Here is a 26,998-nt window from a genome sequence, read left to right on the forward strand (position 1 = left end):
CACTCAGAGCTCCGCACGTTTCACCGTGAAGAGCGTCCACTCGATGCGAGTCATTCGATTCGATTTTTGAAACTCGCACTAAGCCTACAGATCTTCTCATTTTAAATTAAAAATTAAAATAAGATATGACTTAAAAGTTTTAGTTACCAGGTTATAAAATCCCTTTAAAAAAAGTTTGATGTGATTGTCATAAATTTGTCTCAATTTAATTATGTATCGTTCTGTGGATTTGATTATTAATATCAAATAATGTCAGAAATAAAACATATATTTACTAAATTGGAAAATTTCCAACAAAAAGGTATTTAAAATATAATGTATTAAAATACTTATCTGCTTTTTTTCATATTCATTAGTTCACAAATGTGTTTAGGAATAGTTTTGTTTCTGTAAAATACTTCTATGATCAGTATACACGCCTGAATTTTAAGCAAAAGGAAGCGAAGGCGAGGTCTAGGAGCTTACCTGATTATAATTGATTTTGGACACTGAATTAAATCAGCGATGAATATTTCTAAACAGTTGTCTTCCTTGACGATTTTGTTTTTATTTATTCTTTAATACGTATAAAGTAAAATGCAAATTAATTCATTAATTCAATTTATAATGAACTATAAATTTAAATTTCAGATGGTCCTAATACATTCATATCAATGTTCATTAATGAGCATACTAAAAACCAAGATAAAAGTAAAGGAGAACCTGATTTTGACAACTATGTTCTATTGAAAGATCTTTTACATAAAATATTCGAGGGAATAGATGAGCTAGCGATAGAAATAAGAAAGGATGATACCCTATTGATAAGTGTTAAACAACAGAAAGTTCTAAGAACATGCTTCCAGTTGGTAGCATCGCTTGGTGTTTCAACATGCCTTATACCTGGACTAGGAATTTCAATTTCAAAAAGATGCTCGTTTTCAAATACAATTCCTTCCTTTAATTTAACTCAAGAACAAAAATATTCAATATTAGTTGATTGTACAGATTTTATTCACAGGTCATACGAAATACCTGTCTATAAAAACATAATAATGACCTTACATTTGTCTGACTACTTAGCAGCTCTAATACAATTGTCGTTTGCTCCGTTAAAGAAACCAGGAACATATAAGGACTTTGTCATGACTGAAGAAATGTACAAAACATTGACTAATGATAGACAAAAGTATCTAAAAATCTATGATAATTTAGTAAGTACCTGTTTCCAGCCTACACTCATGAAAGAGTTGCTTGTATTACAGAGTATAACAGATCCGACACCTCCGGCCTTTCTTCAGAGGGTAATTTCAAATGAGATGAGTAAAAGATTGTTGGCCTCAGGTGGATTGTTAAGTTTGATAAGATGCTTCATTGAAAGCTATAATGCTGATACTGGTTGTGAATGGAAAAAAATTGATATGATCTGCAGGATAGTATCAGTTGTGCATAAAGGTTACTCTAAAACTGATTACTTAAAAAACATGTGTTCACAGTTGAAACAAGTTTTATCCTTAAACAATAGACAGTACTCATCAACTGGTATAGCATGTTTACTTACACTATATGACAAGTACAAAGATGATATATCTGTTTCTGACTTGGTCAAAGGAACATTCAACACATTAAACTATGAAACTATGATTTCTAACTCTAAGCTACCTGGCACTGTTATTTTTTCTCCACAAGAAATAGAACAAAAAATCAATATTCTACATTCATGTACATATTTGAAGATAGATTGGCCTGCGGAATTAATAAAACCTAATATTTATGTATTATTCTTAATTGGAGCAAAGTGTACAAAGAATGTAGATATGCAAACAAAAGTAAAAGAGCTACTATTGAGATGTATGGAACAATTAAATAAAGAGGAAGTTTCAAGTATAATATATAAAATTTTAATTGAACAAGATCATCTACAGTCAGCAGATATATTGGTTGAAGAATATGATGCTGGAGTCACTATAAAAGCAATTTCAGAGAGAGCTGTGTTAAAGAAAGACCAATTACTTATTTATTTCTTGAAACTATTTAAAGCTTCAGGTGATAGTTTGTTTGTGGCCAATGTCTTTGAGGTCTCCTTATTGATAGCTACAGAGTTAAATATACAGAGGCAAAAAAAGCCAAATAAAGATATGCTGTTGGTAGAAGATGATGATCCAGTATTGATTGATAAAATTGATGAGCAATATGCCTTAATATTGCAGTTACTCTCTGAGATATCCAACACACCCAAAATAACTAGCACATTAAAAAAGAACCCTCTCATTGTAGTTCAATTTATAGAATATTTCATTGTCCAAAATTACAATTCAGAAGAAGAATGCTCCACAGTCGCGTTAGTTCTTTTGAATGTAATTTTGTCAAATCCTATAAAGGGGGACAGTTTGCAAAGTACATTGGATCGACTGAAACCTGTGTTGGACAAAATATCAAAAGATTACTCTAATTATAACCATTTGCTTGCCAAAGAAGCCCTGTCCTTCATCAACACTGGTAATTGTGAGAAAATAAATTCCAAATATGAAAAAGCTGTGGCAGATGTACTTGACATCTTATTACCTGTCAGAGCTCATGGACTCATTGAACTGACAAAGCTAATAGATTCTGCTGATCCTGAGACTATTTCTAAAAAGCATTACATATTCTGCATATTTCAGGTATCTAAATTAATTCTATACCTATATTCTAACTGAAATTAATATACTCAGAGAGTGAATTGCAAAATTATTCACATAGTATTGACCTTTCATCATATAATCATCATATAAACGTCATCATATAATAATAGTCATCATATAATCGTTTGAATGTGCAATAGATATTGATCTAAATTTTAACCATGAATATATGTACTATACAATTATATTAATTTAATTTCAGGAACTACTCAAAGACAATGACTCTTACATTTATCTATCAGCTATAAATGGCTTAGCTTCACTGTGTATCCATTGTACTGAAGACGTCCTGCATGTACTATGTAAAGAATTCCTAAAACAAGTTTCAGAACAGAATCAAATAGTCACTCAAGAAGTCGAAAACGAAATAGCAGAATTGAGAATGAAAATCGGTGATGTTATTGTTCAAGTAACAAAAAGGCTAGGTAAGAAACTAGTGTATATTAATATAGTAAAAGTATACATTTTTCTTAGCCAAATTCGGAGCCATGAGCTAATTAATTACATAACGTATCATTAAACGTTTGTAGGTATACGACAAAGGGAGCATCTTTCACCGAGCGTGTGCTTGGTAGACAAACGGGCCAAATGTTGTTGCTTTTTTTCCTACCTGTAGTGATGGTCTTGAGAGGCCATTTCAATGTAACCCTAACAAGTAGGTGAGCTCACGAGGGTTCAAACCTGACGACGTTTCTAACACTAACCCTAGCAAGAGCAGTGCTTCGCAGAATCTACCACTGGATCGGAAATGCGACCCACTGAGAAGATCCAGCGAGAAACTCAGTGAGCTGTGTCTGTGGGTTAATTTACTCGCCGAGCCATTCGTTGCAAGCAACGGGTTCGACGAGAACGATGACCGGGGCTTGAGATACCTAAAATCACCGTTAGTGGATCGGGAGGATCCGAAATGACGTGTTCTGGCTGACGTCGACTGTTTACCATTCGGTCCGCAGGATCGGGAATGAACTTACCGGCGGCCACTATGAGAGGGTTCTCGTGTCGTGCCGCTTTGTCGAAGTGGCGCATTGATGCCGACTGTAGATACTTACTGATGGACTCTAGGTCCAGGTCATCATGCAGGTTCCTGACGAACCACGGGGCTCCGGCGGCTGTCCTGCAAAAACGGGATTGAATAACTTGGAGTGGTTTTAAATTAGTGCGAGCCGCGTGAGCGAACACTACACTTGTATAGGTCATGACGGGGCGTATGCAAGTTTTGTAGAGTGTCACCTTATTTCTAAGAGACAATTTACTTCACTTGCAAATTATCCGATAGAGGCGTCCTAGTATGAAGGCGGCCCAGTCGCGTACCGTCTTTAAGTGGGGGCGGCATGTCATCCCTCTGTCGAGGGTGACGCCTAAGTATTTGACCTTCGGGGCCCGCGGTATGGATTGGGTGGAGACGGAGGTTTTAACGCGTCTAGTCGGGAGTGGGATGCTCAAAGTGGTATTCGGAAGGCGACCCTTTTTGAAGAGCACCGCTGTGCTTTTCCTGGGGTTGATGTCGATACACCACTTCCGGAACCACTATCCCATGGTGGTACCTGCGGTCTGGAATCGCCGATGCAATAACGACTTCTTCCTACACGAGTAGTAGATATCCGTGTCATCGGCGAAGAGCGCCAAATGGGTCTCCGAAAACCGGGGTATATCATTGATATACAAACTGAACAGTAACGGGGAGAGGGCGGAGCATTGCGGGACTCCGGCTGTTACGTGACGGGGGCGGGAGCGCGTTCCCTCGACTCGATATCGGAACGAACGGTTCGACAAGAAGTATCGTATGATGAGCACGAGTCTGTCTGGCACTCCCATGTTATACAGTTTGTATATCAAACCGTTGTGCCAGACTGTCGAACGCCTTGGCTATATCGAAGAAGAGGGCTCCTGTCGGGATGGTGTGACAGTAATACAACTGTCACGGCATTGACATATACTGGAACAATCAGAACAACTAACAGTTAAGCTGTATAGAGGATTGCTGCTGTGTATTTAGTCACTCATTCTTCCAAAACGAAAAATAAAGAAATCCGTAAATATACTAAATAAGAGCTCCTTCCTAATATCATATGTTGAGAAGTAAATTCTTTTGAAATTATAGACAAGCGCTAATGACCAAACATTGTCTTAAAAAAAAACAATAAAAAATATTTTTTTGCAGGTGATATGGCAATAGTGCATAAAACGGTACTCCTCAATACAATGCTGTGTGGATGTCGAGATGATGATCCACTAATCAGAACATCTGCTATCTCCAATTTAGCTGAAATAGCGAGAGTCCTGCACTATAAGATGGGTACTATTATTTATGAGGTATGTATACTTAATTATAATAAAATTTACAGTTAAATGGGCTTAATGTGTTTAAGTCCCGCAACCAGATACAATTTGTTCTAATTTTAACTGTATTTAAATTGTGTCCATTAATGGCTTCCACAATGACGGTTTAACACTGTTTTTTTTATTTTATTTTTATTGCTTAGATGTGTGGACGAGCTCACAGCCCACCTGGTGTTAAGTGGTTACTGGAGCCCATAGACATCTACAACGTAAATGCGCCACACACCTTGAGATATAAGTTCTAAGGTCTCAGTATAGTTACAACGGCTGCCCCACCCTTCAAACCGAAACGCATTACTGCTTCAAGGCAGAAATAGGTGGGGCGGTGGTACCTACCCGTGTGGACTCACAAGAGGTCCTACCACCAGTAATTACGCAAATTATAATTTTGCGGGTTTGATTTTTATTACACGATGTTATTCCTTCACCGTGGAAGTCAATCGTGAACATTTGTTAAGTACGTATTTCATTAGAAAAATTGGTACCCGACTGCGGGTTTCGAACACCGGTACAACACAAGATACGAATGCACCGGACGTCTTATCCTTTAGGCCACGACGACTTCGAATATAATTATAATTTGCCTAATTGCCTGTGTAATATAATTATAATTTGCCTAATTACTTAACAGTATGGCGGCATTTATGTTCTGACGTCTGTGGGCTTTGAGAACCACTTAACACCAGGTGGGCCGCAAGCTTGTTCAAACTTGAACCCTTGAAACTTGACAGAGTAGAAAAGACATGATTAAACTATTTCTTATTTATATAAAGATAATCTATAAGTAATGTTGTTCGTTTTTAGGTTTTACTCTGTATTTGGAATATCATAGGAACTGACAACGCAGTCGAATGCAGACGAGGCGCCGTCATGGTGATCGCCAATTTAATAAAGGGCCTCGGAAAAGAAACGCTACTTGAACTCAAAGACAATTTACTACCGATTTATAGGACATTGAAAAATGTATACAGAGACGAAAATGAGGATCCGGTTTTGAGGCTCCACGCTCAGCTGGCCTTGGAAGAACTGAACGATGTCGTTAAAGATTTTCTATTTCCAGAAATAAAAATGGAAAAACAAATATTTGTTATCGATCGACCGGACGTTGTGTATAAATAAAAAACCAATTTTGTACATGTTTCTTGTATTTTAAATCAAAACTTTTTTAACCTCACATTTAGTGCTTGCTATGTAAAACGTTACAATACCATTACATATCTAAACTATTATAATAAGATAATTACCTACACTATAAATCTAAAATTATATTAATCAATCAAGTATACAAAAACCTCAATAGAATGTTCAAACAAACTATTCAAGATTCGACTACCCAAAATAAGTCTTATCCATTTGAAAATAGTCCCCTTATCCAGTTTACCTATGGCAAATTTGTAACAAAACAATACTTAATTCAGTGCATCACAAATACTAACTAATACAGTAGAGTTAAACAGCAAACACAAAACCCAAAAAATTAAAGGGACTATTTAAGAGAGCCATCCCTTGTTGACTCTTATCTCGACACCTACATATATACTGCGAGAAAATATAACGTATTCCCCGGTTTCCTGGATAATGACATATTTTTTTTTGCAATATGTGCTATGCTTCTCTGCGAAATTGTTTGAGATTATCCCATCATCTTGATTTACCATAGCACCGGCAGCAGAGTTCATAAAGCGTTTCTAAAATAAATTCTCTATGGTTTATCTTGAATTTTATGATTTGTCTTTGAAATGATGTTTGATTCTTATCAAACTTCATTTGCGTATCATCTTGTGTGATAGGCAGCAACTTGGCATTGCCGACGTACATGAGCTACGGTGATCAATAATCTTTCGATGGGCCGTATGTCTACAAATGTATGAAAATATCTATCACCATGATTTGCTCGTCTTTTGCGATTTACAGACTTTCAGCAAACGAAATTTATGTTGAAAAAATTAAACGACACAGCCTTTCGTAAATTATTTTTTGTAAAATAATATTTAAATGTGTTTGTTGTGCCGTGGCTGTTGGGAAGCAGGAAGCTGGGCAATACAAAATTACGATTTTTGCTTCATAGCTACTTTTATGCCTAAGACAAGAGACTCCATTATATAATCTAAACCTAAAATTGAAATCTGATTACGCGCCATAGTGGCTATCTGTCTTACGTTGAGGGTAGGTATAATACCATACCAGGCATAATAAATAATAAAATAATTTCTTGGAGTTCATCGAGACTCCTCGAGTTTCTTGACACTTGAATGAATAGTTTAGGAACACAGTAGAATATTTCATTTTTACAGGCTATTAATTCTAATATAGATAAAGTCTATGAATTTGAAAAATTCCGTTCGCGTCAATTTGTTTTAAATCTTCTTACATTACATGCAACCTGAAAGACTATTGAAATAAATAAGGCAAAAATCACTGACGATACCGCCTGTCGTACCCGGTATAATTAATTACGTGACACCCAGTCAGTGTAGTATTAAACATTTAATGTAATTTAGAGAATGTTATTAGTTCGTATTATTAGTTATTTCCTTTCACGCTTCTGAAGTATTGTCAGCTTCGGTCGGCTTCTTCACTACCGCATCTTTATCTGATAACGTGATTGAGTAAATAGAACCGTGGTCTGAAAATCTATCTCTGTTTCGCCTGTTAAATATACTGGTAGGAGATAAAGAGGATATTGTCGATGCAGAAGCGTTGTCTTTGGCGCTTTGTGGGACAACTTTCCAGATTAATAAAGCTATTCCCCCGAAAGCAGCTACAACCAAAAACATTACCAAAGTGATCTCACTATAACCACCTGAAAGAGAAGAAGATAGCGATTAGAGAATTTGAGTGATCATTTTATTTCCAGAAGTAGCGGTTCCAACATGTCTAGAGATCAATGGGTTGTTTTCTACGGACATGGCGAACATGAGAAATCATGAATTTAAATATAAGTAGATCTCTCTGCCCACTTTCTATTAAGTGCTGACTGCTCTTGAGTTATGAAGCTTAAAATTGAATTGTACTAGGTATGTAGTGGACATCCCACCATTCAAAGTACAATGCGAGACTGCTTCGCGGCAAAAATAGGTAGGATGACGATGGAAATTCCGTCAATTGTCTTGACACATGAGGCGGAATTCTTAATTGTTTTGTAAATCGACTCTTGGTACAATACGCCGTATACGATAACTTCATTGAAAAATTTTGCATTCGAAGCCTAGTTTGTGACTAAGATTGGGGAAGGGGAGGGTAAAGATTCTTCTGTCTTCTGTATACTAATATTTTTGTAAATTTTAACCTGATTTAGTTTCTTCCTTTATGGCTTCAAGTCTCGCTGGTCGGAGTTCATTATAGTCCATATCTTGATTCTCAAAAGGCTCCACATCGCCTGTGTGATGAGAATTGAAACTATTCAGGACATCTCCGGGGCTGGACTTAGGTAAATTAATGCCTGCTCGCACTGTCAACGTCTCCGGCTTATACGTGCATATTACAAGGAAACTGAAAAGAAACGAAAACTCACTAATCACTGTATACAATATATGTACTACGCTTAAACATATACAAATAGATAACAGTTTGGTTTTAGGTAGGGCACTTTATGAACTAACCATGGTAAAACATTTATATAACCAGCAATTAACGCTTGTAGAGATTTTTTGGCCCACTAAGTTTCTCGCCGGATCTTTTCAGTGGGTCGCGTTTCCGATCCGTGGCTGATTCTGCGAAGCACTGCTCTTGCTAGGGTCAGTGTTAGCAACACTCCGGTTTGAGCCCCGTGAGCTCACTTACACGTTAGGGTGAAGCTGAAATAGCCTCTCAAGGCTATCAGCATAGGTAGTAAGAAAAAAAAGGAGAGATTTCTTCTTCATCTTAGAGGTTGGAAATTGTTATTTCAAACATTTTAGGTATGAGGTAACATTAATGTAAATAAATAAACTGATAATGACGCATTTGCGGGAAAACAGGAAGGCTGAGCAAGTTACTTCAATAGAAAACTTCACGGGAGCGTAATCTAATGTGTAGTATCTTCACACGAAAAAAGGGGTTTTATTATTAAAAGTAGTTACCGTCGTGTGCTATGGGTTAGAATAGGCAGGTTCTCTTGAACGATAACGTATGTAGCAACGGTTGTCTCGTTCACGTCGGACCCGCACTCGTCGTGATGGATGCGTAAAATGTATGCGTCTTGTGCGCTGTTCGGATTGCCTCGTATGGAGCACCGCTCTGGGCCGCCGTCCGCTGCCTCGACGGCTATGCGACCGCCAAAATAAGGTCCCGTCGACACTTCGACTTCGCTCGCGTGGGGTAAGCACTGGATAGCTCGGGCTGAAACTGTTCCGAAAGCGTAATTTTGTGAACTTAGTAAGTAAGGCTTTGTTACAGTAAATGTCAGGACGTATGGTGCGTCTAACGGTTCCGGTAACCTTTTAACACCGGTATGCTTAGTGCGAGTTTTTTTTTTACTTTCTCGATAGCGTAAAAGTTAGCCCAATTTTGTATGCAGTTGGAACAGCGCCCCTAGCGGCAAATGTAGGCAGACGATCCCATTCCATACAAATATGAACTAACTTTTACGCTATCGTGAACTTTAAAAAACTCGCACTAAGCACACTGATAGGCATTAAGCACGTTTGCTTATTAAACCTATCGAAGAACATTTTAGCTTGCATTTCTGCTGGTATAGATTAGTAGACGAAAAGTTTAAGGCGTAAAGCAAAGTATTACGAATATTCATATTCCCATCTGGAAATACGAGTTCAAATTTAAAATTGATTTGGCATAACGACCTACCCTTTAAGTTAAAATACAACTTTGCTTCAAAGCAGGAAAAATAATTTACTATGAAACAATATTTTTTGATATTCTATAATTGTGAATCCTTAGCTACTCTTCCTGATCAATTTCTTTATTAAAAACGAGTATTCAATATTCGCTTTTGCATGTACAGATTTCTGTATTGATATATCTAAGTCTCCAGCAGCGGCATTTTATATACTTGTATCTTACCGATCAAATTGATATTTAAAAAAGCATAATACATTATAAATTACTAACATCCTCTTGTGGGCACAATGATGATTTTCGATCCAATCGACTGCGGGTCGGCGAGGTCGCGTGCGTCTCGCCTCACAGGACGCACTTCGAATGAGTATGTGGTGGCCATGCGCAGACCGGTGATGCGTGTGCTGTATGCACGACCGCGGCGCGCAACCGGACCCGATGTCGTTGTTGATGTATCTATTGTACTACTCGTGGACATCTCCTCCACCAAGTTATCTATGACCTAGGATGTTTATAAATTTAGATTTAACAACACGTCTTTTAAGATCAAATTCGACAACTGCACTTATTAATTGTTTTTCGAAATCTTCTTTATATATAAAAATGAATTGCTGTTCGTTAGTCTCGCTAAAACTCGAGAACGGCTGGACCGATCTGGCTAATTTTGGTCTTGAATTATTTGTAGTAGTCCAGAGAAGGTTTAAAAGGTTTAGATAAATATGAAAATGCTCGGAATTAAATAAAAATAACAAATTTGTTTTTGCTTTGATGTGTCCCCCGTCGGACGGATTCCTTTTGTTTGTTTTAAGTTTATTTTATACAAAACTTTAGGTCTTTTACTTATCGATTGAGACACTACGAAGTCTGTCGGGTCAGCTAGTTTATAATAAATAGTTGGACCGGTCAACGAAACGGCATTACGTACTGCGAAAATAGCACAGCTGACGGAAAATTTAAATCGTTTTCGTGTAATACCTAAGTCACATTTTAGTTCTTTACGAAGCTAGTCGTAGCTCAGAAGAGAAGTCCGAATAAACGGTTTTATCCGTAACCGGTAAGCGTGTTCCTTGTCGCACAACATTCACGGCTCGCGAACTCCACCACTATTATCTCCCGTTTGGAGTACTGGCTCATTATATGAGGCACACAATGTAGAAGGATAGGTAACTAACTGCTTTTGCGTCGATGTTCTTTTACACATAAATTGAAACGAAACATAAATAAACAGCTTCAAGGCTTGCCCACTCATTAATATATTTATGAAATCAAGTTTAAAAGAAGAAATGCTGAGCTGTATTATATTTTTTTAATAATTATTTAAAAAATAAATGAACATGCAATATTAAGCGAATAACTAATTGGTGGTTTTACAAATAATTACATGTCTTATTTATCACTACATAGTATAAAACAAAGTCGCTTTCTCTGTTCCTATATCTGTCTGTCCCTATGTATGCTTAAATCTTTAAAACTACGCAACGGATTTTGATGCGGTTTTTAATAGATAGAGTGATTGAAGAGGAAGATTTATATGTATAATAACTTCCATTAAATAGTGGAGAAATTAATAATAAATTACAGTTTCCGAAGCGAAGCGAGGGCGGGTCGCTAGTTCATAATAACTATAAGTATACGAGTACATATATCGTTAATATAATGAATACGCGCACTTTGTATGGACTGCTTTCATAAGACTAAGATTACTACCAATTTTGAACATTTTTCCCTTAAAAGAAGCTATTCCAGCTTCGGTGTAACTGTTAGGTGAGCTCACGGGGATCAACCTGAGAGAATTTGCTAATACTGATCCTAGCAAGAGCAGTGCTTCGCAGAATCTATCACCGGATCGAAATCGCGACCTATTGAGAAGATCGGGTAAGATACTCAGTTAGTTGTGTCTATGGGTTATTTCGCTCGTCGAATTCTTCGTAATCGACAAGTTTGACGAGGACGGTGACCAGTGCTTAAAGAGTCTAAAAGCATGTGTACCTATTCGAGGGATCTGACAAGATATGTTTTGGGCGACAGCAGCTTTGCTTTGCCCCGTCATCTGGAACGGATATAATGAACTATATTACTGCACGCGTACCTTCGTACGACATCGGGAATGTCCCCAAGCTTGAAGTTCACAGTAGTGTACTTGAAACGCTAGAAGTTTCGGCTTATCTTTCTCATCAACTTTGCCATATTCCCAACGGAGCCGCACATCTCGAAAGTCCGGCTCTCCTATTAAATGCAGCACATCTGAAACAAATATGACACACATTAACTTTATTCGTAATATTCTTATACCTTTAAACGAGCAATTCTTGTATATATATATATATAATCTGAATCTCGGAAACGGCTCCAACGATTTTAATAAAATTTAGTATACAAGGGATTTCGGGGGCGATAAATCCATCTAGCTACGATTTATTTTCAGAAAATGTTGTTTTATTCGTGTTCAATAATCAACTTTATCGATAATCAACTTTATGACTCTTCCCGACATCTATTGGCGAATAATAATACTATTTTTCTTAATTGAGGGCAACTAACCGCTTTAAAGACACAACAAGAGGGCGTTATCAAACAAAAAAAACCCAGGCAAAGCTCGGTCATCATCTAGTTCTGAATTAAATCACGGTGTTGGATGATGTATTGTTACTATTTGACACGCTTTTATTACTGTAAAATAATTCGATCTGTATCTATATCTGTAACGAAACCTTTCAAAGAAGTTTTACCAACTCCAAGACATCCGATTAATTTCGAAATTTGCACACGTATTTTGAATTTCACATATTATTATTACATACACATATGTTGTACATGTTGTGTAAATATTTTATTAATTTTTAGTTCGGTTTCTTATTAATGCGTATTTGAAGCTATAGATATTTCGCATTTTAAGCTATACTTAGATATTTTATTTGTTGCGTAAATTAGCATATAGATATTTGGTCTAAAGTCAATACCTTAAACGCAAACTATTAATGAAAACAAGGCATTTTCCTGATTTTTTGTTTTTCTGACATTAATTTACAATGAATTTTGAATCTAGAATTTTTAATATTGCTATTTAATATTTCTGCTATTCTCAGATATACATCTAAAACATTTAATGAATAAAACAAAAGATTTTTCTGTTTTTGTGTAAGGAAACATTTGAATTTTTTACACGGATATTTTAAATCCGGTTTGTAATTGTCCCTTTCGTGGTTTACTATAGAATTTTGGATGTTCTTCCTGGTGTCTTCTACGGTAATACAATTTTTATTCATAAAATGTCTCGACACCCATGTTTTCCTTTACGCCGGGTATCCAAATGTTAGATAATCCAAAGATACCACACTGCTAATACCGCTCTTTAACTTGGAACAATAAAGCAGACTTGCATTATTTAACTCCCTTCAAACCCAAAACGCAATACTGTTTCGAGGCAGAAAAAATCATAATGCTAATTGAGATACCTGCCTGGACTTATATTATTGCACGATACTATTCCTTCGTCGTGAAAGTCGTTCGAAAACTTGTTAAGTTATTTTTGTCTGATAAATAGCCGGATATATTATAATAACAAGTACAATCCCGTGGTCTAGTTGTATCCTAATGACTACTGTACTGGGAATAACTAGTCTATCTCGAAGTCTACGTCCTGTGGGTATCTTCAAATGTTAAAGAGAGAACGTTGACTCAATTTACATAGAAACTGTCCTAGACCTTTGATGGCCGCGGTCGTCTCACGCATGGATGACAACAGAGCGGTTCGAGCGAACCACTCACCTAATGACTTGCTCACTGGCCCGAACTTGCTTTAGATAATTATGTGTTACTTTCGCGCATATGTATGTAATAAGATCCTATAGTCGCTATAACGAAAGTACGGGTTTTGAAAGTGCCGCGAACCGATTGGTAATAAGCAATAATTAAAACAGTACCTGTATAAGAAGGTCTATGAAGCGCATAAGTGAAATTGAGCAAATCGTAATACTCGTGAGCTTGTGGTAGCTTAGTCATTCTTACCTATAGACGTGTTTAATATTTATACAAATTATTTTCGGTCATTAAAATTAAATTGATATAAATTTACTATTCACGTGTCTGAATACCTCCAAGTACGTAGTCACGGAAACGTCTAGGGCACTCTAATCTATCAAACCGTAACAAACCTTTCGCTGAATGGCGGCATTTATTTACCTTGGTCATGTGAAGAATATCAATAAACTTTATAATATGTGTGCTTACTTTACAGTTATTACGAAAAGCTTAAACTAAACTGCATTGGTGACCTTAAAACAAGTTAAAGCACTTCTTATTTATCTTTACATCTTAAGACTTTTGAAGAACCATTTTTTTTGAATTGTCTCATTAATTTTTTTTATGAGTCAGTGTATCTAAGCTGCGGACATCTCATCATTTTGTAAAAGTGGAGCATGTTTTTAAAATGATGACAGGGCACATTTAAGACAATTTCCTCTAAAATGCAATCTAAATTTCGGAATATTCCAAATTACAACCTCTGCAGTTCATTATTTCTTAGTTTCTTATTAAAACGAACGTGATGAACAAAAAATATTTTAAGAACATACGTAAATTTAGTCATGTGATGAATATCGTAATGCCATAAATGTCCTGACCTAAACAACGAAACCAGTAATGCGCCAAAAACGAAATATATAAAAACAAAAATAACATTTTACCGCAGACTAGGTACTGTTGGTTTCCAAAACAAACGTGACCTCGGACCAAGTAATGAGGAAGCTTCACTCTACCGCTTGCTAAGTTTAAACGTTATTTATTTGAAATAACTATGCAGATTAGAATAATATATAACAACCTGCAATAAAGTATATTTTGAAAATATTAATTAAATCCCATTTTGCTAAATTTAATTTTTGATACAAAATTAAAGTATTTTTACTAACAAAAAAACAAATTATAATTATTTGGATTATTTACTCTCATAACGGTTTTATCGTATCAAGGATTTGTCGTTTTTCCATCTGATTTTAAACGGCTATTGGAACTTATTGACAGTCCCTATTTGAATGCCATTGCCCACCTTGAGACCGAAACCTTAATTGCATTGAAACATCGATTCTAATTATTTCACTCCCTTTTTCTCCTTCAAAATTAACGAACGTCTCAATTACTTGGAAAATGATCTTTTTTTATTGCTTAGATGGGTGGACGAGCCCACAGCCCACCCGGTGTTAAGTGGTTACTGGAGCCCATAGACATCCACAACGTAAATGCGCCACCCACCTTGAGATTAAGTTCTAAGGTCACAAGTATAGTTACAACGACTGCCCCACCCTTCAAACCGAAACGCATTACTGCTTCACGGCAGAAATAGCCGGGGTGTGGTAGCTACCCGCGCGGACTCACAAGAGGTCCTACCACCAGTAAAATCAGCGTGTTAAAGTAAAATATTACATTTTTATTACTCAGTATTTGCCAACTGACATTATTAGTACCGGAGCCAGCTATTATATTACTGTAGCAGCGGTATAAATGGCACAGATTGGCACGGGTATGACGGATGCTCGGGCATGACCTGACGACTGAACCGCGACGCCCATTGTAATCACCGGTATTGTTTAATAGCCAGGGCCATACAATTATTAGTACTATCTGTGTAATCAAAATAAAGAATCTAATGTATGTAATACTGTTTATTTTAAATTCAGTTCACAATTCACATAAGTAGAGAGGGTGGATAGCCAGGAGAGTAGGAATTTTTTAATTGCCGTTGTAGACAGAGGAGCGTATGGTCTACCTGGTGGTAAATAGTCATCGTCGTTCATAAGCGTCAGCAATGTCACGGGCAAATGCAAGCCGCTGCCTACTGATCTTACTCTTCAAAACAGTTGCTTTTAGCTTTGTTGCAATGTACGTGTCAGACAAAATAAAACTTTTTGAAGCGAAAACTTGTTTTTCTTTTTTTTCCTACCTATGCCGATAGCTTTGGGAGGCTATTTCAGCTTCGCCTTAACGTGTAGGTGAGCTCACGGGGTTCAAACCGGAAATGTTGCTAACACTGGCCCTAGCAAGAGCAGTGCATCTTCCACCGGATGGAAAACGCGACTCACTGAGAAGATCCGGCAAGAAACTCATTGGGCTGTGTGGGTTAATTTACTCGTCGAGGCCTTCGTCGCAAGCAACGGGTTCGGCCAGGACGGTGAACAAGACTTCTTTAGTGTTCAGTGTCATTTAAACCTCAACAAAAGAAAAAAGCGAAATTAAAATTAGAAAAATATCTACAAGATTTAGCCTGCGAAATAAAAGAATTCCATTGAAGGTTTCACTACTACCGCGTTTGAAACGGGCGTATTTTTTTTTTATTGCCGTCGAAGGGAATCTAACTAAAGTTAACTAAACCTATTAGCTATATACGAATAGTATTCGTAACCTTCAAAGAATTTACCAGAACCATTGAAATCACAATCACATTAACGTACTTTTAAAATTATAGTTACATTAAATTCGTGAATACACAATTTTATGACAAATGTTTCATCCGTATTATGCGGAGCGAGTGGCGCGAAACGACACAGCCAAACAATAGGGCTTCACGCGTTCTTCCTGTCCTGGCATTATTGGCCCATCAAATTCTATAGTGTCACCGGACTATTGTTCATATAGATTTACGATCTACACTATAGTATGCCACTTCGATAAAGCGGCACGACATGAGAATCCTCTCGTCGTGGCCGCCGGTAACTACATTCCCGATCCTGCGGATAGAATGGAAAGCAGTCGACGTCGCCCCAAACACGTCACTTCGGATCCTCCCGATCCACTAACGGTGCTTCTAGCTACCTCAAGCACCGGTCATCGTTCTCGTCGAACCCTCCACGAGTAAATTAACCCTCACACACAGCCGTTTCTCGGAGTTTCTCGCCGGATCTTCTCAGTGGGTCACGCTTCCGATCCAGTGGTAGATTCTGCGAAGCACGGCTCTTGCTCTTGTTCGTGTTAGCAACGTCGTCAGGTTTGAGCACCGTGAGCTCACCTACTTGTTAAGGTTATGCTGAAATATCCTCTCAAGGTCGTCGTCCTCTCAAGCTAGGTAGGAAAAAAAAACTATATTATAAACTTTATTAAAACATCGCGCCTAGTATTAGTTACCCACCTCGATACCTAATTCAGACCACAATTGACTTTAATCGCGCAGGTCCAACCTCCATTGCACTTTATAGTAATCTGTAGTAAAATTAAATATAAGGAGGTCGATGATATGCACGGATGCCCTCACGTCGAGAACTCAAAGATCTGATTGTTTTAGGCTTGACAACAGCGACGTCATAACGGACTCACTATGCCTCTCGCTTAGTATTGGGGTTGCGTCACCTGGGGTACTTACCTGATTTGAAAACAAATGACCATTTCTATTGTACCCTTTGACATCAAGAAGACATTTTGCATCATTAAAGTTTTATTAAAACGAATACCAAACACTTACACGGTAAGCTGGGATATTTTGTGCTAATTTAAGATCGCAGTGAGACTATAGGCAAGTGCTACAAAGTAAGTACTTACTAAGAGTAGACCCAGTGTATTTTTTATTATTTTTTTTGCTTATATGGGTGGATGAGCTCACAGCCCACCTGGTGTTAAGTGGTTACTGGAGCCCATAGACATTTACAACGCAAATACGCCACCCACCTTGAGATATAAGTTCTAAGGTCTCAGAATAGTTACAAACAACGGCTGCCCCACCCTTCAAGCCGAAACGCATTACTGCTTCACGGCAGAAATAGGCGGGTTGGTGGTACCTACCCGTGCAGAATCACATGAGGTCCTACCACCAGTAAAATGTTAATGTGTTAATGTCCTGAAGTGACATTTCTTAACAATTACATTAATTTAGTCGCTATTAAGAAATTTTTTTTAAACAAAAAATATGTTTTTTTCATTTTAGAGATATCAAATGTGAGTAGGTGGTATGCAAATAGTTTGAATTCTAAATAATATATAGTATGTTCTTCGATTTTCATGGGGCGTAGAGATAATTACTTTAACATAAATCTTCCGTCACCACCAAAATTTTAAAGTATTCAAAACTTCAGAAACAGCTTAATGACAATTAAACTGTAAAAGTCTATTTAATTATTCCAAATATCGACTGCAAGTATTGATTCTTGAAATCTAACTGCCAAATGCTGATTCATTTGAATGCGGCTGCCGGCTATGGCTCCTAACGAGCCGGTACAGCTAAACAAGAGCGAACGCGATCTAAACTAGGTATATTCAATTGTTGGCCGTGCGTGTATAATAACAGTATTACCGAATTCAATTAAAAGTGACCCACTGTCGACCGCTCGCGTACAGAACAAAGCAGACAACTCCGTACGCCTCGCAAAACATAACAAGTCCGTAACTTTGTCACAATACTGTTTGGCCACTAAAGAAAATGGGGTCGGTCAGACGCAACCGAAAAAGAGTTGGATAGATTAATTTTAACAATCACCTAACTGTACCGAAGTAAATGCTATTTTTTATACTAAATTCACCTTATAAGTAGATTACTGTTTTAAATTGCAAAGCTTACAACATTTGAACAGCGCTAAATCGGAGCTTTCAGGTATTTTAAGATGTCCCGTTCAGTTCGCTGAATTCGTATCGCTCATTGTCGGATTAGATTTTTTAATTCGTTTTTTTTATTTTATTTTTAATTGCTACATTCGTCCCGTAATTTAAGCAACCGATTTCAGCAGTAGTAGGTATACACCAACAATACACAGCAGCCACTTTATGAAAATTGTTGAAAACAGACTAATCAAGACAATACAAGAGCTATATATTGGATATGGTGTTGTTATTTTTAAAAAAGTTTTTGGTAATTAAAACATTAGCATTACCAGAGCTTTTAATTTATACACTAAAAAAATACTTGTTTTAAACTTTCGTTTTTATCTACATTAAAAATACTATTATGTAACAGCTTAGAGTTGATTTTTTTGTTTAAAGTTAATTATATTTTTATCGGGAGAAGACTATCGATATTAAAACGTCAAAGTTAAAAAAAATTTTCATTTCGATTGAAACAATAAATACCATATAAATAGTCGCCAATTGCTGTGGACTTCTCAAAAAAATCTTCTGATCATTACGAACACAAAAAAGAACTCAGCCCATTCGATCGGCTCGTTCTAAGATAATGTTACATCGTATCTGCATGTGGCCTTTTTTTTTTAATAGACAAAACAGGCAAAAGATTGTACAGCAAAAGCTTAAAAATTTTGTGCTGCTACTTATTAATTTGGCTATCGATCCAACAGAAATTTGTACATGTAAAATTTAGTCGATGGTGTAGTAAATAGGGTCCCTGGTCCTGGTCCAAGGGTTATGAGCTCGATTCCCACTTCATGCAAACATTCGTATATGATGAATATGTTTATTATGATATATATTTAAAGGTACAACGGATTGGTCTATGGTTCCCATGGTACAAGAATCCTAGTTTCGAACCAGAAGGCAGTGTGTGATGTGTGCAGTTATTTAAAAAAAGGTATGATCTCACATCACACACTACAATGATCTCACCCTAAAATAACAAAGTTCGTATTTGTCATTGCCCATCTCGCTTCTCCATATCTGCAAGTATTGTAGGCGGTTGATGGACTTTTTACCAATTTTCATCAGTACTTTAAAAAATAAATAAATATTTCTACAACGCTTAAAAGATATACAGAGTTTCATATTTGGAAATCCGTGTATTGAAATTAAGAAATATTATACGGCGCTATCACGCCTTATTTACTTTATTCGAGGTCTGCCCCAAAAGTCACAATCTTAGTAAACGATCAGGGGATTTTAATTCTATCAGGGAATCCCCTACAGTCCGAAAGGGATGGCGTATGTCGTATATATGTCTTCTCGTTGAAATACGGTAAACGTATTCATCCAAAGTTCAAAGTTTACTTGTTTCTACCTTAAATTAACCATAATAATATACTAGACTGAACTAGATTTATCGTGTTAGGCCTACCGGCTATGCATCCGTGCAACGGTAAATGCTTAGGTACAACTAACCACTATAAATAGTTGATAGCAACGTATTTTCTTAAGGTTACATGAGTGGTGGACATGATTAGATATTCAAGATATTCGAATCTACGAATAACTATTTTTTTGTGTCTCAAATAAATAAGCGAAACGAGTTTTTAATTAGTTTTAACATTCCAAGTTTATAAATGTCTTGATTAATTATTTACCTTAATAGATTTTAAAACAATAATTGAAGGGTGTGTCTACAAGCCCGCAGCGGAAGTCAAGTTACGTTAGTAACGTAACATGAATGTTACGAGAAAAGCTGTTCACAGTTGTTGAGGTGTATTCACACAACACATTATTTATTTAGTAAGCTTATTATAAATTTATCGTTATACTTAGTATGAGTTATATGAGTAAGTGCATATTTCTGGAACGGGAAGAAAACAACCATTACTATTTAGACGGTAAGCTGTGTACGTCAGCTGATTTTTAATTGTAAGAATTGATTATATTTAGAATGGGTTTGTTAGTTGTGTGAATGTTTGGATGTTTATTACTTAACCACCTAAAAATATTGATAATATTGATAAAAATTTCGATTAAAAACAATGTTTATCCTGGACAGGATAATTCCATATTATTATATGGGTATATTTCTTAAAATAAATACGAAAGGTGGTCATTGATTCACAGGTTCAAAATGATACTTACCAATGGATATAGAAATTAACTGGGCCGCCATGGACTCTTTATACCGGGAAAACTCAACGTAACAACGACAAGTCTAATACAATCCTTTTTTTCGTACGTAATTTTTTTTAAGGAATGGCTACGAAATACTTGACAAGAAAATTGTACTGTAGTACTGTACTTTAACGCGTTTAATTAAGATTTTCATTAATATTAAATAATGTAAACAGGCCAAAAAACATTTCTCTGTATAAACTTAAACCCCATTACTAAGTTTACGATTAAATCTCTAGCTCTACTATGCAACTACATGTCTATAATTTATTCCGCAAAGCCGTGCATTAAGCATCTATTCAAAGCCACTTATGAATGGATACTATTGACAGCTCGTAGATTTTCGTTGAAAATGTATTATTAGGTTGGTTATTAAATTATTTATTAACCGCATTTTCATAGACAGTTGAATTGAAATCGACTAGTGCATGCATGTCCATTGTTATTTATACCAAAGAACTATTGAAATATCAATTGCTTAATAGAATTGTAAACGGTGTTAATACGTGCGATATGTAGGCTACTAGGTATGCTCCGTGAATTTAACACATCACTCGATCAGATAAATCGACCGTATACATTCTAATTTGAATCAAACATGCACGACAATAAGTCTCTTGTATCGGAAGATCGGAAACGTAATTATCAGCTAATTAATGCGACATCCAGTCAAACATGTTCGGCTCAGTGAAAGTAGTTTCACACATGACCGCTTTGTGGTAGCTGCTAATATAAAATAAGTTTAATAAAAAAAAAACAATATCAACTTCATTTTCGAACCTTCAACCTATGCCAGGGTCAAGGTCACATTTGAACTTGAATACGAAAAAGCTTACAATTACATCCCAAAAAAACCTCCTCTGTATTTTTTAAGCATTCAATTACATTATTTATTAGACTTACGTTTTTGTTTTAGTGAAAGTAATCATACAAAATGATTCTTACAGAGAAATTTTACTGGTGGTAGAACTTCTTGTGAGTCAGCACGGGTAGGTACCTCCACCTTGCCTATTTTAGCGGTGAAGCGGTAATGTATGTCGATTTGAAAGGTCGGGCAGCCGTTGTTATGTAAAAACTAAAAAACTGAGTCTTAGAACTCCTTTCTCAAGATACCCATCTTGGTAGATGGTACTTACATTGTTGATGTCTATGGGCTGCACTTAACCACTTAACACCAGGTGCGCCGTAAGCGCGTCCACCCATCAAAGCGATAAAAAGAAAATTGAGCAGCGTACGAATCGCAAACGTAATATGAAGTATTTACCGCTAGTCAATTGTTTTAAAATACCTTAAAATAATATAGCATTGTTTTAAATAATAAGTTTTTTTTATATAATAAATGATAAAAATGTTTTCAACGCATCCGTGTTCTTGTGGGTTTGTGGTCGAATAAACAATTAATATCTGAGGTGACGATGAATTTACGGTTAAAAAATATATATATTTCTTTCTTTCTTTCTTATTATATCTTCTTAATCTACTAACGAATGATTATCGAGACAGAAATATAGAGAAATAAGACATTGTATCAACTTAGGATAATGTTGTGTATTTCATTTTGTATCAATCGCATTCTTCTAACGGTCGAATAATATGTGGATATTTTGTAAATTAGTGACAATATTTTATGAATTTTAAGTAGTTTGAGATAACACTGCACAAAAATGTAATTCAGTATAACGCATTTACATGCGGATTCATTTTACGCCGCATATGCGCATCTCAATTAGCAACAGAATGTGGTTTTCAATTTCTATCCAGGGTTCCCGTTTTGACTCCGGATACTAATTTAATTGCATTTAATTAAATTTTTATTTAAAACTTGCTGACCCAGCAGACTTCGTAGTGCCCCAATCGATAAATAAAAGACCTAAACTTTTGTATAAAATAAACTTAAAACTAACAAAAGGAATCCGTCCGACGTGGGACACTTCAAAGGTAAAACAAAATTGTTATTTTTATTTAATTCCGAGCATTTTCATATTTATCTACCTTTTAAACCTTCTCAGGACTTCCACAAATAATTCAAGACCAAAATTAGCCAAATCGGTCCAGCCGCTCTCGAGTTTTAGCGAGACTAACGAACAGCAATTCATTTTTATAAATATAGATAGAAGATAGATAAAACAACCCAAATAAAATGCACCCGCATCGCTTTCTTGTGTATTGTCCCTTAATGCGAGATCCCAAAGTAATTTATTTAATTACTTAAAATCACTTTCATGTCAATCATAAACGTCATAATTTATGCCGTGTCATCAACTATAGTGGTGATATTGAATTGCTGTGTTGTTTAATTCGTTTAGAGATATGACTATAAGACAATAAAGGTCATATTAAGTGTGACTTTACCCAAAACGGTACATGACTTCCAATTCGCTACGAGTACTCAACAATTGCCCGACCCAGATATAAAATGTTAAAGGTTTGGTAACGATCAAACCGAGACGGATCGAATCATGTCATGTAAACAATGAAATATTTGATACAAATGATAGAGATAGCAAACAGACCGTTCACACTGGACATCACGTAAAATTATTGTGTTGGGAATAAAAGTTTTTCCGTAATGCGCATTTAATTCGGTCGGTGATCTTAGAATGATACCGAGATAAACTACTGCAGATGGATTCGCGTTCCCGCCGCAACCGCGATCCGTGACACAGATAACACTAGATGAACATTTCCTGCTGTCGTAAATATGTCACAGGCGCCTCGGGACTCGAATGCAGTAGCGATGCCTTCCGTGAGATACCGCTATCAGAGTAGACGCGACGCAATGTCCTCTTTAATCCGTCGATGCCTTAGTACAAAATCAGAAGGAACATTCCATTTAACTTAAATGACATAATACCGTTAAGGTTGTGGCGCGATGTGAGAAAAGTGTAAAATATCGACAGTTTGCGGTAAGCCCGCATTGTCGGGAGCGGGACTATGTCGGAATATCGTTGCGTGAACTTAGCATGCGACAACATTAAATACCGCATCAAGTTTCCTTTGAAGGTAACAGTAATTTTAAAAACGTGACTTAACAGTTTTGCTTTGGATGTTACACGAAAAGTGTAATGTTTCGTAATATTGTATTCAGGTAAAGTTTTATCGTGACTCGATAGCGAACGAAAAAACTTTGAATCCGATGCTTAAGAACATCTTGAAGTCAACAAGCCGCTCCCTACCACAGATTAAACTCTGTAAATCATTTTTGTTGAAAAATCTCTACGGTAAAACTAATATATAAAAATAAGTCGTTGTAATAATATTATTGGGACAAATTCATTACTAAAATATAATAACCTAACGACAATCATCACAATTCGGCATCTGCAAATCGTATCACCGAATTTTTTGTAATATATAATTATTTTTTTTCTAGTTCGTTATTCCACCCAAATTTAGACAGGCATTCGGATGTTTTGCACTACATATGTAAATGTGTGTATCTAATATGATAATTTAATAAAGTATAGCTCGATTTTGTGTATTTGTTTTCGTTTTTTGTGCGTTCGCCCATCGTTTGTTTAGTTAATACAATTTTGACGGTTGTCATTGGCATTTTAGCCACGGTTTCTGTCACTGTGCCATTAACTAGCTGATAATAACGATGCAACAAATTTTTAATACGCTTTTATTAGCTTCAGACGCATGTATGTATGTTTGTAAGGGAATCTTTGGACATGATTTTGACCCCCTTCAAAACGTCGGATAATTCGAAATCTGGTATACTTATTAAGGACCGAAGACAATCAATATTTAAAAAAAATTGAAAAAAAAATTGAAGGAATTGTTTTACAATAAAATCATTTTTCTTACACTATTTTTAATTCAAATTTATTAAAATTTATTTCCGCTAGATAAACAACTATAACTTTCTATGTATATTATTATATTATATTACATCTAGTTCATACGTGTCCTAAAGAGTAGCGATTCTATAAAATTTAGTTTAATAGAAGATGCCTTAGAGAAACAGTCCCAATAAACATTATCTGAATTTAAAATAGGTCGGTAGTGTTTTACTATCGTACGAATTTCTTGGGATAACATCACCCCCTCCATTGGAATAATGTTCGATCAGAGAAAACGATATAAATTAAATAGTGGTATTAAATAAACTAAATACTTAGTAAATTCGTTTCTGCTTTAAGTCTTGTCTTTACATTAAATGTTAATCTAGAACCATTCTTTCAAAGATTTCAAATTGATTAAATCACTATCTGAAACGTTTCTAATTTTTTTTTCTTATTGCTTTGATTAATGGTTAATGATCTCAATGAGTGTTTGTAGTCGTAGCAATGAGAAACTATTATATAATATAAAAAAATTTAAAAAGCAAAATATGCTGACTCGCCTTAATTTTCAACCTGCCTAAAGCCATTACTTGAACAGGTAAATTAGAATAAGTACAGCCCACGTAACAATTAATGTAAAATTCGAACATTAACTACTGTACGCTTTAAAGAAATAATAGTATTTATTTATTTATTTTTGCATTGCCAATGTAGCTTAAAAACAACCTGGATATAAATGTGAAATTTGAGAGACACGAAAATTGGCTTGAAACAAAACGAAGTACCATGACCATTTAGGCACTTTTATTGTAAACTTTACGTGAGTAACAAACATTTGCGATGTAATTCAGAGCAAAAAGGTAGTTATTCTACTTACATGTCGACACTCACTACCAGTTTTTAGGTCGGCACCTGCTCCATCGGTCGTTTTAATAAGCACCATTTTGAAAAATAGAGTAACTGTCAATTTATTGTTAATTTTCATAAATTAATTGTGTGAATATTTGTGAATAAACCTTAAGTTTAGTGTTTTTGGTTCGACTCAATCCCAAAGATCGCTTCGTAATTTCTATGGGTTCCGGTAAAATAATTAGTGAATTTGTCACAGAATTAAAACGTGAATTATTTGAATTTACATAGGAAAATTGAATTTAGAATAATTGTAACTAACAATACATTTATTGTTAATTGGTGCAGTTAATAAACAAAATATACCTCCTTAGAGTTTGAGCTTGTTCCGAAATTAACGGTTTTTTTACGTCCGTCTGTTCGTTTGTACTGCTGCTACTGTCGCGATTTTAGGAACATGGCAATTTTAAAGTGAGCTCCAAATTCGAAACAGCCTCGTAATTATTAAACCTAGGATAGCTATTTGATTTTCGGGAAGCAGCGATACATCCAGTTAAATTTTCTGTGTTTTTTTTTAGTTCAAAAAGTATTGAAATTATTCTGAACGAAAAATCGGGTAACGTACAAAAAATATCATACGCAATTCGGTAATTAAAAACCCTAACGTCTGTGCAGTCAGATAAAATTTACGTAATTAAAAGTCACGTTAGAATTTTATTTGTAATAAGCGGTGTTGTGATTGAAATTCACCAAGTAAGTTCAGTCATAAGTAGGTATGCGCTACCTTAATTACTAAAATTCAATGACAATATACTGAAACTTTCACTAATTGCGAATAATGGTCTGCGGGTTTAGCTTTGAAATGTTTTAGACGTCTTTTAAGAGAATGTTGAGTAAGATAGAATAGCTTATAATAATAACAGGTCATCGGCGTCAGAGACGGAAAATTGAAAGTGACAGAATTTTTAATAGGTAGGTATGTAGGTAGTTCTTATCAATGCGATCAGTTTAAAAAAAATACATTTACGCGTTTCCAAACAATACAACTATAACTATACAATCTTAAATCATAATGCCAATTTTTTATTAAATATAATGAGGATATTACTCACCTTCATTGTCGTCAATTTCGGGAATCGGAGAACCAGATGTTATTAAATAAAAAAATCCAACTATAATAATATTCAAATAATTTGACATAGTGTCTTCGTTCAAAAATTTACATTCGATTTTTTTTTTTAAATCAACGCGTGTCGTGTTTTATATCGCTGTTGGTTCACTACCCAGAGACGTAGGAAACGTGCGTTCGTCGTTCAAACGCCGTAGAACGACTGACAAACTGACAAGCGAGTCACCGGCCGTCCACCATTAGTAGGATACAAACGCTTTTGGATACGGACAGTTATTTGTGGCATTTGTGGTTGAAAGGATTTAAAAACAGAATTTAGCATGAGCAAAATAGTTTGGTTAGATTTTAATGTTGATAGACAATGTATTGAGTCCGTCGGACGCCCACCTGACTATTTAAGCTAGCAGATCCAAAGCAAAGCATTCGTTTACTTAGTTTTAAAAATACACAGATATATATATATATAACCGTTAATAAGGTAGTTAGGACTTCGACCTCATGTCAAGAATGTGGTTGGTGACATGGTCCAAAGCTTTTGAAATCGTCGTGGCCTAAAGGATAACACGTCCGGTGCATTCGTGTTGAGCGATGCACCGGCGTCGAATCCCAGGTGGGTACCAATTTTTCTGATGAAATACATACTCAACAAATGTTCACGATTGACTTCCACGGTGAAGAAATTACATAGTAATAAAAATCAAACCCGCAAAATTATAATTTGCGTA

The 26,998-nt window shown here is 35.8% G+C and overlaps 2 protein-coding genes across 2 annotated transcripts; one reads left to right on the plus strand and one right to left on the minus strand.

Annotated features, from left to right (window-relative positions):
• Nucleotides 1-61: 61 nt before the first annotated feature.
• Nucleotides 62-6,141, plus strand: Tango6 (transport and golgi organization 6). The gene is made up of 5 exons (XM_028186196.2): nt 62-301; nt 631-2,642; nt 2,866-3,088; nt 4,825-4,976; nt 5,808-6,141. Exons 1-5 carry the CDS (start codon nt 250-252, stop codon nt 6,120-6,122), a joined length of 2,754 nt encoding a protein of 917 aa, XP_028041997.2. The 5' UTR covers nt 62-249; the 3' UTR covers nt 6,123-6,141.
• Nucleotides 6,131-26,481, minus strand: LOC114251805 (uncharacterized). The gene is made up of 6 exons (XM_028186199.2): nt 26,257-26,481; nt 11,869-12,023; nt 10,053-10,281; nt 9,065-9,329; nt 8,293-8,495; nt 6,131-7,806 (listed from the first exon to the last, which is right to left on the minus strand). Exons 1-6 carry the CDS (start codon nt 26,342-26,344, stop codon nt 7,541-7,543), a joined length of 1,206 nt encoding a protein of 401 aa, XP_028042000.2. The 5' UTR covers nt 26,345-26,481; the 3' UTR covers nt 6,131-7,540.
• Nucleotides 26,482-26,998: the final 517 nt, after the last annotated feature.

The sequence above is a fragment of the Bombyx mandarina genome, chromosome 04 (genome assembly GCF_030267445.1).
Source record: "Bombyx mandarina strain Sakado chromosome 04, ASM3026744v2".
NCBI classification, from domain to species: Eukaryota; Metazoa; Arthropoda; class Insecta; order Lepidoptera; family Bombycidae; genus Bombyx; species Bombyx mandarina.

Excerpts from the sequence above, each read along its gene's own strand:
- Tango6 (XM_028186196.2), top strand. The coding sequence starts at position 250 with ATGTCAGAAATAAAACATATATTTACTAAATTGGAAAATTTCCAACAA. Across the intron at positions 2,643-2,865 it reads ACATATTCTGCATATTTCAG|GAACTACTCAAAGACAATGA; the intron begins GTATCTAAATTA and ends ATTTAATTTCAG. Across the intron at positions 4,977-5,807 it reads TGGGTACTATTATTTATGAG|GTTTTACTCTGTATTTGGAA; the intron begins GTATGTATACTT and ends GTTCGTTTTTAG.
- LOC114251805 (XM_028186199.2), bottom strand. The coding sequence starts at position 26,344 with ATGTCAAATTATTTGAATATTATTATAGTTGGATTTTTTTATTTAATA. Across the intron at positions 9,330-10,052 it reads CATTGTGCCCACAAGAGGAT|TTTCAGCCCGAGCTATCCAG; the intron begins GTTAGTAATTTA and ends CTTTCGGAACAG. Across the intron at positions 7,807-8,292 it reads AAAGGAAGAAACTAAATCAG|GTGGTTATAGTGAGATCACT; the intron begins GTTAAAATTTAC and ends CTTCTCTTTCAG.